The sequence below is a fragment of the Cucurbita pepo genome, chromosome LG07 (assembly GCF_002806865.2).
Source record: "Cucurbita pepo subsp. pepo cultivar mu-cu-16 chromosome LG07, ASM280686v2, whole genome shotgun sequence".
In the NCBI taxonomy this organism is placed as follows: domain Eukaryota; kingdom Viridiplantae; phylum Streptophyta; class Magnoliopsida; order Cucurbitales; family Cucurbitaceae; genus Cucurbita; species Cucurbita pepo.
In genome coordinates this window covers 8,373,247-8,385,687 of record NC_036644.1, presented here as the reverse complement: position 1 = coordinate 8,385,687, position 12,441 = coordinate 8,373,247, and the positions used below count along the sequence as shown (strand labels likewise).

The 12,441-nt window shown below is 41.7% G+C and overlaps 1 protein-coding gene across 1 annotated transcript; it reads left to right on the top strand.

The window, feature by feature from the left end:
* Positions 1 to 4: 4 nt before the first annotated feature.
* On the top strand, positions 5 to 10,920 carry LOC111798315 (acyltransferase-like protein At1g54570, chloroplastic). Its single transcript, XM_023681378.1, has 13 exons — positions 5 to 349; positions 519 to 570; positions 1,283 to 1,338; positions 1,900 to 2,058; positions 2,162 to 2,266; positions 4,904 to 5,010; positions 5,183 to 5,304; positions 6,615 to 6,723; positions 6,873 to 7,006; positions 8,231 to 8,600; positions 9,774 to 9,887; positions 10,257 to 10,342; positions 10,487 to 10,920. Exons 1-13 carry the CDS (start codon positions 7 to 9, stop codon positions 10,785 to 10,787), a joined length of 2,058 nt encoding a protein of 685 aa, XP_023537146.1. The 5' UTR covers positions 5 to 6; the 3' UTR covers positions 10,788 to 10,920.
* The last annotated feature ends 1,521 nt before the right edge of the window (positions 10,921 to 12,441 follow it).

The window sequence follows — 12,441 nt, the reverse complement described above, 5'->3', positions numbered from 1 at the left end:
TAAGACATGGCATCTTGTTTAGGCGTTGGGGTGTCATTGTTTGGAGGTTCAGTTCAACGGAATAGAGCTTCTTTAGTTAGGGAGAGGGAGAGGAGTTGTTCTTCAATAGGCAAGGGCAATGGAAGGTTGAAATCTAAAGGTGAAGAGAAGAAGATCAAGCTGAGAAATGATGTTCCAGAGAAGTTGGAGCCATTTTGGGATGATGGGTATGGAACTATGACATTGAAAGACTACTTTGCTGCTGTTAAGGAGTTTACTCGGCATCGTGATGGCGGTCCGCCGCGCTGGTTTTGCCCTGTTGCATCTGGATGTCCATTAAAGGGTTCTCCAATTCTTTTGTTCTTACCTGGTAATGATTTTGCACCAGCTGATAAGTTCAAAACTGATATCAAATTTATAAACATGGAATGGTTGAGACACAAGTTTTGATAGTATGCTTAATCTTTGAACACATATCATGTTTTTCTAGCTTTGAATGAATTGTTCTAATTTGGTAGTATTGGTTTTGTACTCTTTAGGAGCGGATGGCACTGGATGTGGCCTCATTATGCATCATCAAGCTCTTGGGAAGTAAGCCATTCACTTCTCATGCTGTTGAATTGATACTCGGAACTGAAACATGTATTGTGACATCCTACAATCCCACATTGGTTGAGGAGGAGAACGAAACACCCTTTACAAGGGTGTGGAAACCTTTCCCTAGCATACGCGTTTTAAAGCCTTGAGAGGAAGCCCGAAAGGGAAAGCCCAAAGAGGACAATACCTGCTAGCATCGTTCTACCTTTATAAGGGTGTGGAAACCTTTCCCTAGCATACGCGTTTTAAAGCTTTGAGGGGAAGCCCGAAAGGGAAAGTCCAAAGAGGACACTTCGGAACTGAAACATGTATTGTGACATCCTACAATCCCACATTGGTTAGGGAGGAGAACGAAACACCCTTTATAAGGGTGTGGAAACCTTTCCCTAGCATACGCGTTTTAAAGCCTTGAGAGGAAGCCCGAAAGGGAAAGTCCAAAGAGGACAATACCTGCTAACGGTGTGCCTAGGCTGTTACATGTATCCTTATCTCTTGACGTGGTTGTTTTTGATGAATTGTGGAACATTCTATCACTGTAAACTGGTTTTGTTAAAAGGATTCCTGACAGGGCATGGAAGTTTCTTTTGTAAAATGTGGAACGGAGATGATTCTTGTAGAAATATGGATGTAATTTGGATAATAAATATGCTTGAATTGGTGACATTTCTTTTGCTTGTATGATTAAAGCAACAATCTACTGATGCAGGGCTTTCGAAGTTCGGTGCCTACATATTCCTGTTCAAGATAGAACGCCATTTGAAGGTTTAAACGCTTTCTTTATGCCTAGAATATTTTCAAGGATACAATTTTTATGAGTGCTTCGTGAGTCAACTTTTCCCATGTTTAAGGAATTCACGTGGATTTGTTCATGCACTTAAAACTCTAACTTGGTGAGGTCTGTTGGGATCGCACAACAATGCACACACTCGATCTAGATGAACACTAAGAACAGGAGAGAGAAAAGGCAAGGAGGAATATTGGCTAAAGATTTATACTGATGACTTCACGTAGAGAGAATAGAGAGAATACAAAAAGTATATTTTCAAAACACTGTCTAAGGGGTATATATATATATATATGGTTCAGTTTACTATATATAGCTTTACCAGATATAACCATCTATCTACTGTATATAACTATTTACCATATATAGCTCGACTAGCTTTTTACTGACCTTTTTTCATATATAGCTTCACTATGGATGATAATAAGCTATAAATAAGCAGCAAGTTTCATAACTTAACAAGGTCTATATTGTTGTTATTGTTCAATAACTAGACATGTTTGTATATTGCTGATGAAGCAAACTTGTGTTATCTAAAGGACTCGTTAAACTCGTTGAAGAAACTATCAGGTCAGAGCATGCTTCTTCCCCGAACAAACCGATTTATTTAGTCGGGGACTCATTTGGAGGATGCTTAGCACTCGCAGTTGCATCACGTAATCCTGAAATTGACCTTGTTCTGATCTTAACAAATCCAGGTTGGTTCCATATTTGCAGTTTAGCTTCAAGTTCATTTAATCACATGATATGGTTTGGTCACGAGATTTTCAGTGTCTTGACAGTTTTTTGGCCCTCCATCAGCTACATCTTTTGGCAGGTCTCAATTACAACCCTTGTTACCGTTGTTAGGAGCTATGCCTGATGCGCTGCACGAAACCGTTCTCTACCTTCTTAGCTTTGTTGTGGGTAAGTAGACTGCTACTAATTGTCTGTTTCTTTCCTGATGTGATGTCCCACATTGGTTGGGGAGGAGAACAAATCACCATTTATAAGGGTGTGGAAACCTTTCCCTAGCGGACGCATTTTAAAACCTTGAGGGGAAGCCCGAAAGGGAAAGCCCAAAGAGGACAATATCTGCTAGTGGTGGATTTGGATTGTTACACTTTAGGTATATAGGATCATAATAGGAAATCTAGCAGAAAAACGAGCAAGAAAATGCGAAGCATTCTCTTGGTTTCCTGAGAGCGATAACAGCCCGAATCTAATGGGTTTGACAAATGCGCTTACGTGACAAAGGAGGATAAATTCCCTGTCTTTTGTTTTCCATCCATCCTGCCACTCATACTTTTGTTGAAGATTAGATTCATGATCACTGTTTTCTGGGATGATAGTGAAATGGTAATAATGGAAGTTTGGTGGCTTATATATTGGCAATTTGGAGATTTACTAAGGAAAAGGTCGTGCTTCTGGCATACCATTGGTCTCACCGAGTATTGAGATAAAGAGGTCCCACCTTGGTTGGAGAGGGGAACGAAACATTCTTTATAAGGATGTGGAAACCTCTCCCTAACAGACGCGTTTTAAAAATCTTGAGGGAAAACTCGAAAGGGAAAGCCCAAGGAGGACAATATCTGCTAGCGGTGGGCTTGGGTTGTTACAAATGGTATCAGAACCCGACATCAGGTGGTGTGCCAGCAAGGACGCTAGCCCCCAAGGGGGGTGGATTGAGGAGAAGCCCAAAGAGAAAGTCTAAAAGGGACAATATCTACTAGTGGTGAGCTTAGGTGTGGAAACCTTTCCCTAACAGACGCGTTTTAAAAACGTTGAGGGAAAACTCGAAAGGGAAAGCTCAAAGAGGACAATATCTACTAGCGATGGGTTTGGGTTGTTACAAATGGTATCAGAGCCCGGTATCGGGTGGTGTGCTAGCAAGGACGCTAGCCCCCAAGGGGAGTGGATTGAGGAAAAGCCCGAAAGAGAAAGTCTAAAATAGACAATATCTATTGGCGGTGGGCTTAGATGTGGAAACCTCTCCCTAACATACACGTTTTAAAAACGTTGAGGGAAAACTCAAAAGAGGAAGTCCAAAGAGGACAATATCTGCTAGCGGTGGGCTTGGGTTGTTACAAATGGTATCAGAGCCCGATATCGGGTGGTGTGCTAGTAAAGACGCTAGCCCCCAAGACGAGTGGATTGAAGGGAAGCCCGAAAGAGAAAGTCCAAAGAGGACAATATCTGCTACAGTGGGCAGTGGGCGGCTGTTACAAAGGCAGTGCTAGTCCGTGGAGATGCTTCATTCTATCACTGCCTTTTCTTCTTACAACCTTAACAATAAGGAATGGCAAGGATTAAATTTTAACGATCTAAGGTTTCGACTACTTTGTTTGCTTCCTATTTCCTCTTCTTTTTCTTTCACCACCAATGAAAACGTGTCAATGAAGGATGATGATATGTTGAAACTAAGGCTCTAAATTACTCGGTTAAATTGATAATGTTCATGTCAGCATGGTTATTAGGTTCAAGGTGGGAATTGACTGATGAAGGGTGATGAATGTCCTTTATGGAGTAGCTGTGAGCCACATCGGTTGGAGAGGGGAACAAAACATTACTTATAAGGGTGTGGAAACCTCTCCCTAATAGACACATTTTAAAACATTGATGGGAAGCTCGAGAGGGAAAACCCAAAGAGGAAAATATATGCTTGCGGTGGGTTTGGACTATTACAAATGGTATCAAAGTCAGATATCGGATGATGAGCTAGCAAGGACACTGGGCTGTCAAGGGGGTGGATTGTGAGATCCCACATTGGTTGGAGAGGGGAACGAAACATTACTTATAAGGGTGTGGAAACCTCTCCCTAGTGGACACATTTTAAAACATTGATGGGAAGCCCGAAAGGGAAAACCCAAAGAGGACAATATATGCTTGCGGTGGGTTTGGGCTATTACAAATGGTATCAGTGTCAGACACCGGGCGGTGAGCCAGCGAGGACACTAGGCCCCCAAGGGGGTGGATGGTGAGATCCCACATCGGTTGGAGAAGGGAACGAAACATTACTTATAAGGGTGTAGAAACCTCTCCCTAGTGGACACGTTCTAAAACCTTGAGGGGAAGTCTGGAAGGGAAAGCCCAAAGAGGACAACAGGCTGTTACAGTATCTTACTCCAATAACAGCCTAAGCCCACCGCAAGCAGATATTGTCCACTTTAGCCCATTAGATATCCCCGTCAGCCTCACAGTTGTAAAACGCGTCTGTTAGGGAGAGGCTTCCTCCACACTCTTATAAGGAATGTTTCGTTCCCCTCTCCAACCGATGTAGGATCTCACAGATGAAGGGTGACGAATATCCTTTTCGGGTAACTTACTCCAACACAAAGCCAAAAGAATTACTTGGGAAGGTTAACCATTAAGAACTTATCTTCTTCAAGTTTCATTTTCAGATATAAACTTCCAAACGTTTCTTTGTTTTACACATAACCTTTTTCCTTTGTTATCTTTGTTTGAATGAGATTTACACTTAACTTATGGTGCAGTGTAAGAATTCCTGGATTTGTAGCTATGATTAAAAGGTAAAAATCATGTTTATTTCTACTGCTACACCAGGTGAACCATTGAAAGTAGCAACAGTCAATGTTGACAGAAAGCTTCCTCCAATGCAGCAATTAGAAAAAATGTCACTCAACTTGACTTCTCTACTGCCATATCTCTCGGTAAGGAGGATATGATGTCGCCTTTTCGTTCTATCTCTATTCATTGTCGATATCGTTATCTAGATCATATTTCAAAATTGAAAAGTTTCAACCACTCTAGTAGACGCGTTTTGAAAATAAAAAAGTTAAGATTTTTGTTACGGTTAGCTAATACGAGATGAGTTTTTTTCAGGAATTAGTTAGCATTATACCGAAGGATACCTTTCTTTGGAAGCTGAAGCTGCTCGAGTCAGCTGCTGCTTACGCTAATTCTCGTCTCCATGCTGTTAAAGCCGAAGTACTTGTGCTAGCCAGGTTTTTACCTAGAACTTAGTGTGTGTTCATGGGTGTGAGTGGTGTCTGTGTGTTTATAACTGGAATTTCAATGCAAAAACATTGAAAGAATGCAAGAGCTAAAGTTCACAAAAAGAGAGACAAATGATCAAGTAAAACAAAACTTAAAAGGATAATAGTTACAAAAAGGTTTTGCCACCATGATCAATGGACAAACATTAGGACACTTACATAGGACCAAGGTTGTGAGATCTCACGTCAGTTGGAGAGGGGAACGAAGTATTCTTTATAAGGATGTGGAAACCACTCTTTAGCATACGCGTTTTAAAAACCTTAGGGAAGCCCGAAAAGGAAAGCCTAAAGAGGACAATATCTGCTAGCGGTGGGCTTGAGCTGTGATAAATGGTATCAGAACCAGACAACGGGTGGTGTGCCAGCAAGGACGCTGGGCCCCGAAGGGGGGAGGATTGTGAGATCCCACATCGATTGGAGAGAGGAACGAGTGCCAGTGTGAANGCCTAAAGAGGACAATATCTGCTAGCGGTGGGCTTGAGCTGTGATAAATGGTATCAGAACCAGACAACGGGTGGTGTGCCAGCAAGGACGCTGGGCCCCGAAGGGGGGAGGATTGTGAGATCCCACATCGATTGGAGAGAGGAACGAGTGCCAGTGTGAATGTTGGGCCCCGAAGGGGGGTGGATTGTGAGATCCCACATCAGGGGAATGAAGCATTTTTTATAAGGGTGTGGAAACCTCTCCCTAGCAAATGTGTTTTAAAAACCTTGAGGGAAGCCCGAAAGGGAAAGCCCAAAGAGGGAAGCCCTAGCAAACGTCTACTAGAGAGGTTTCGACACCCTTATAAAAAATGCTTCGTTCTCCTCCCCAACCGATATGGGATCTCACAATCCACCCCATTTGGGGCCCAGCGTCCTTACTGACACACCGCCTCATGTCCACCCCCCTTCAGGGCTCAGCCTCCTCGCTGGCACATCGCCCGATGTCTGGCTCTGATACTATTTGTAACAGCTCAAGTCCATCACTAGTAGATATTGTCCTCTATGGGCTTTCTTTTTCGGAATTCCTCTCAAGATTTTTAAAACATGTCTGCTAGGAAATCCACACCCTTATAAAGAATGCTTCGTTCTCCTCCCCAACCGATGTGGGATCTCACAGTCTATCTCTCGTCTATCATGAACCACTTACGCCAAAATGATTATGTTCGAGTTCTTTATTTTAAATTGTCAAATCATCCTACTCAATTATCAGAATTTGATTGTTTCATAGTTGGTCCAACGTTCATACAAGTGACTACAATTTGTTGTGCCTTTCAGTGGCAAGGATAACATGGTTCCAAGTCGAGATGAAGCCCAACGACTACGGAGATTATTACCGAACTGTAGAGCTCGGTATTTCAACGAAAATGGGCACGCCTTATTATTGGTACGTGAAAATATGGTAGATAACACCATGATTCCTATAAAATTTCTGATTGGAAAAATGTAGAGAGCTGCACTATGCTTTTAACACTCTTCTCCTTTCTATCTTTCAAGTAAAATCATATGACTTGTCACCATCATATCATGTAACAGGAAGATGGTATTGGTTTGATGACAGTAATCAAATGCACTAACAAGTATCGACGATCAAGAAAGCACGATATTGTTTCGGATTATCTTCCGCCCAGTGTAGGAGAGTACAACTACGCTTTTACTCAAGTGACTGGGTAACTTTTACATCAATTATTCATCGAACTAACTTTTCATTGATGTATTGTTTCATCGAGATTAAATTTAAATTGCGATGTCATGTTGTTCCCTTCCGTTTTTCAAGAAAGATGAGTTTTGTCCTTTGGCCCAGATCTTCAATCGAAGTAGAGCATAAACAAGAAAACGAAAGAACACACATGGATCGTACATAAAAGAACTAATGAAATCAACTGAGGCCTCATGGATATCTTAATTTTCGCAAGTTGCTTACCGACGATGAACGAAATGTTCTTGTTTTACATAACATGTTAGATGGACACTGTTAGGAGTCACAGATCTCCACAATGGTATAGTATGATATCCCTCCCTACAATCCTCTCCTCGAACAAAGTACACCATAGAGCCTCCTCTGAGGTCTATAGAGCCCTCGAACAACCTCCCATTAATTGAGGCTCGACTCCTTTGGAGCCCTCAAACAAAGTGCATCCTTTGACTACACTTTCGAGGCTCAATTCTTTGTTCGACATTTGAGGATTCTATTGACATGGCTAAGTTTAGGGCATGACTCTGATACCATGTTAGAAATCACAGATCTCCACAATGGTATGATATTGTCCACTTTGAGCATAAACTCTCATGGCTTTGCTTTGGGATTCCCCAAAAGACCTCATACCAATGGAAATGTATTCCTTACTTATAAACCCATGATCATTCCCTAAATTAGCCAATGTAGGACTCCCTCCCAACAATCCTCAACAATTCTCCCCTCAAACAAAGCACACCATAGAGTCGCCTCTGAGGTCTATAGAGCCCTCGAACAGCCTCTTATTAATTGAGGCTCGACTCCTTTGGAGCCCTCGAACAAAGTACACCCTTTTGTCTATACCTTCGAGACTCACAATTCTTCATTCGACATTTGAGGATTCTATTGACATAGCTAAGTTTAGGGCATGGCTCTGATACCATGTTAGGAATCACGGATCTCCACAATGGTATGATATTGTCCACTTTGAGCATAAGCTCTCATGGCTTATAAACTCATGTTCATTCCCTAAATTAGCCAATGTGGGACTCCCTCCCAACAATCCTCAACCGACACTGGTTAGAGTACATAATTGGCTGGGCTACTACCGTAGGTTCCGTCTATATTTGTGCCTTGTTACTCCTATGCATGAACCAACCTTTTTATAAATTTCTCCTCTGATTTACTTCTGTAGGCTGAAAGTTATTATGTGTGGCAGATTATTTCATTTTCTCGCAGGTTCTACAATGTTCTCAACTTTGGGAGATGGAACTATAGTGAGAGGTCTTTCTGGAGTTCCTAATGAGGGTCCTGTGTTGCTAGTAGGTTATCACAATTTATTAGGAATAGAGCTTGCTCCTTTAGTTGAAAGATTTATAAGAGAGAAGCATGTTGTGGTTCGTGGAATAGCACATCCCGAGTTGTTCATGGGAAAACTCGACTCGGAATCTCCTGAAACTTCTATGGTTGACTGGATGAAAGTATTTGGTGCAGTACCTGTCACTGCTAACAATCTATACAAATTGTTGTCAGAAAAAGCTCATGTTCTCCTCTATCCCGGGGGTGCGCGCGAGGCTCTTCACTACAAGGTACTTTACGTTCCTCACTTCCATCACCTCGAAAAATTTGCAGTTTAATAGACTACAACTGATGTCGAGATAGAGAGAATACCATGTAGCTGTAAACTCGAATTAAGCTTGATTTCCTCTTTCCGTTCGTATAAATCAGCTAAGCTAATGAATTTAAGTAGCTTAAACTTCTTGCATAAAATGACATTTGGAAAGGACTTATTTGTTGTTAGGAATTACAGATCTCCACAATGGTATGATATTGTCCACTCTGAGCATAAGCTCTCGTGGTTTTGTTTTGGGTTTCCCCAAAAGGCCTCGTACTAATGAAGATGTATTCCTTACTTATAAACCCATGATCATTCCCTAAATTTGCCAATATGGGACTCCCTCCCAACAAAACTCCCCTCGAACAAAGTACACTATAGAGCCTCCATTTGAGGTCTATGTAACCCTTGAACAGCCTCCCCTTAATCGAGGCTCGACTTCTTTCTTTGGAGCTCTTGAACAAAGTACACCCTTTGTTCAACACATGAGTCACTTTTGACTACACCTTCGAGGCTAGCAATTTCTTTGTTCGACACTTGAGGATTTTATTGACATGACTAAATTAAGAGCATAGCTCTGATACCATGTTGGGAATTACAGTGCTCCACAATGGTATGATATTGTCCACTTTGAGCATAAGCTCTCATGCCTCATACCAATGAAGATGTATTCCTTATAAACCGAGGATCATTCCCTAAATTAGCCAATGTGGGACTCCTCCAAACAATCCTCGACATCTGTAACCACAAGGTTGCAAAAGCTTAAAGTTTTTCATGTACTTTACTTTTGCATGATTCAGCTTTTGAGTTATCAGACTTTTAACATCACGTTATCATGGCATCGAGAGTTCATGGCGGTGTTTTTTCGAGTCAAAATGTGAGAATCCCACATTAGTTGGGGACACAATCCCACATTGGTTGGGAAGGAGAACAAAACACCCTTTATAAGGGTGTGGAAATCTTTCCCTAGCAGACGCGTTTTAAAGCCTTGAGGGGAAGCCCAAAAGGGAAAGCCCAAAGAGAACAATATCTGCTACCGGTGGGTCTGGGCCGTTACACAAAATGACCTATCTTGCCACTTTTTCATCTAATGGTTGAGGTTAACGTTTCTCATGTTCATTCATTGTTTCCTCTGAAAACTTGACAGGGTGAAGAGTATAAGCTGTTCTGGCCGAATCAACAGGAGTTTGTGAGGATGGCTGCTCGTTTTGGCGCTACAATTGTACCGTTCGGTGCTGTTGGAGAAGATGATATGGCACAAGTAAGTTTGATTCCCTATCCAATTTGATGATATTCAATTACCATTTGGCAGCTCAAGCATAAGGAGTTGTGATAGGACCCCATTCCTAACCACTCCCCACTCGAACCACTCGTTACTAACCGACTCCTTGAGAAGTTAGGAAGACTCGATTTAACCGACCCAATAACTTGAGCTCGTAAAACCATCAACCAAACTTGGTTAGGCTATCATAGCTCGACGCCCTCACCTCAAACAAGGAGCCATATGGGCCCGAAAACCTATGGACACCTTTGAGAGACGTGCATATTTTTCATGGTGCAAACTTGTCTTTTTGTTCACTACCTTTCTGGTTATTATCATCATCGTCGTCGTCGTATTTCGTATTTGCAGCTGGTTTTAGATTATAACGACTTCATGAAAATCCCTGTACTTAATGACAGCCTCAGAGAAGTAAATGAGAATTCTGCTAAAGTGAGGTAACTGTTCTTCATCATGATGACAAAACATTTTAGGACCTTGCTTTATGTCTTGTCTCATGTTCCTTTTTGAATAAACAAGCATTACAAATGTCGATCGAAGTCGATTCTTCTTTCTGGATGTTGAATATACCATGGTTTCAGGGATGTGGGTAGCGGAGAGGTTGCTAGTCAGGTTCTTTTCGTCCCTTTGCTCTTTCCGAAGATACCTGGTCGTTTATATTACCTGTTCGGTAAGCCAATAGTAACTAAAGGGCGAGAGGAGTTTCTGAAGGACAAGAAAAACGCTAACGATCTGTATAATCATGTGAAATCCGAAGTCGAACTTAGTTTAGCTTACTTGATTAAGAAGCGAAAGGAGGATCCATATCGAAGCCTTATCGACCGAACGGTGTATAGAGCCATATACTCCTCTCAACATGAAGTTCCTACATTTGACCCTTGAATTTGGTTTTGTTCTTCCATCCCAGAAGAAGATGCCTATACTATAAACAGTTGAGAATACAAAGAAAATCCTAAGAGAAATGGCTTACAGGATGTCATTTTTAGCTTATATTTTACCCATGTTTCTGATATATTACAGAGCTATTGAAAGCTTGACTGTCTTGTGGATTTGAATAGACTTGGATAAGTTCAATAAAGATTGATATTAGAAACTCCTATAAGTTGCTTACTTCAGGTGCTACTGAGCGAGTTCATGTTTCTGAATAGACATCTGATGCTCGATCTCATGGATCCATCATCCTTTCGTGATGGATTGATTTACAAACTAATGGAAGAAAACTGTGAGATCCCATGTCAGTTGGAGAGGGGAACGAAGCATTCTTTCTAAGGGTGTGGAAACCTCTCCCTAACAGTTACGCGTTTTAAAACCGTATGGTTGAAGACAATACGTAGTAGGCCAAAGCGGACAATATTTGTTAGTGGTGGGCTTAGGGAGCCAGATACTGGGTGGTGTGCCAGCAAGGATGCTAGGCTCCTAAGGAGGGTGGATCGTGAGATCCCACATCAGTTGGAGAGGGGAACGAAACATTCTTTATAAGAGTGTGGAAAACCTCTCCTTGACAGTTACGTGTGTTAAAAATATGAGGCTAACGACGATACGTATTGGCCAAAACGGACAATATCTGTTAGTGGTAGGCTTGGACTGTTACAAATGGTATCAGAGCCAGACACTGTGCGGTGTGCCGGCGAGGATGCTAGGCCCCCCAAGGAGGGTGGATTGTGAGATCCCACATCAGTTGGAGTAGGGAACGAAACATTCTTTATAAGAGCGTGGAAACCTTTCCTTGGCAGTTACGCGTTTTAAGACCGTGAGGCTGATGACGATACGTAATTGGCCAAAGCGGGCAATATCTGTTAGTGGTGGGCTTGGACTGTTACAAATGGTATCAAACCCACACACCGAGGATGTTAGGCCCCTGAGGAGGGTGGATTGTGAGATCCCACATCGGTTGGAGAGGGGGACGAAACATTCTTTATAAGGGTGTGGAAACTTCTTCTTAACAGTTACGCGTTTTAAAACCATGCGACTGACGGCAATACGTAACAGACCAAAATGAATAATATCTGTTAGCAGTACTGCCACCAATGACGGACAGCTAGTGGTTATAGTAGTGAAACTATAATCTTTAAGCAGCGAAGAGAATAATGTCAATAACACCATCAGATTAAGATTCCTTATCATTGAAGACTAGATTGTTTCTATCTTGCCATAGGATCCAAAAGAAAAGACCCTATTTGACGTCACACTAACTTAGTTTCTTAGTGTAACACCCGCTAATCGACCGCTCGAATCACAGGAGTTACTACTGACACAGATAATTTGCTTTGAAAACTAGCCGGGAATCATGTTATTTATAAACAGTAAACGTAAAACTAAGTACTATCTACAACTCAAAATAACCGGTATAAGTTTTTAACAACAAAAGTACATGTACATAAACCAGACTCGGAAAAGGATGCCCTGAAGCCTCTAAACCAGCTGCCTCATCACCTCGATTGCTCTGCATCACCTCTATTTGGAAAGAAAAGTTAAAATAATCTTGATAGTAAGTAGCTAACTTGTCATTTACAAGTTTTATTATTTATCTTTCCAG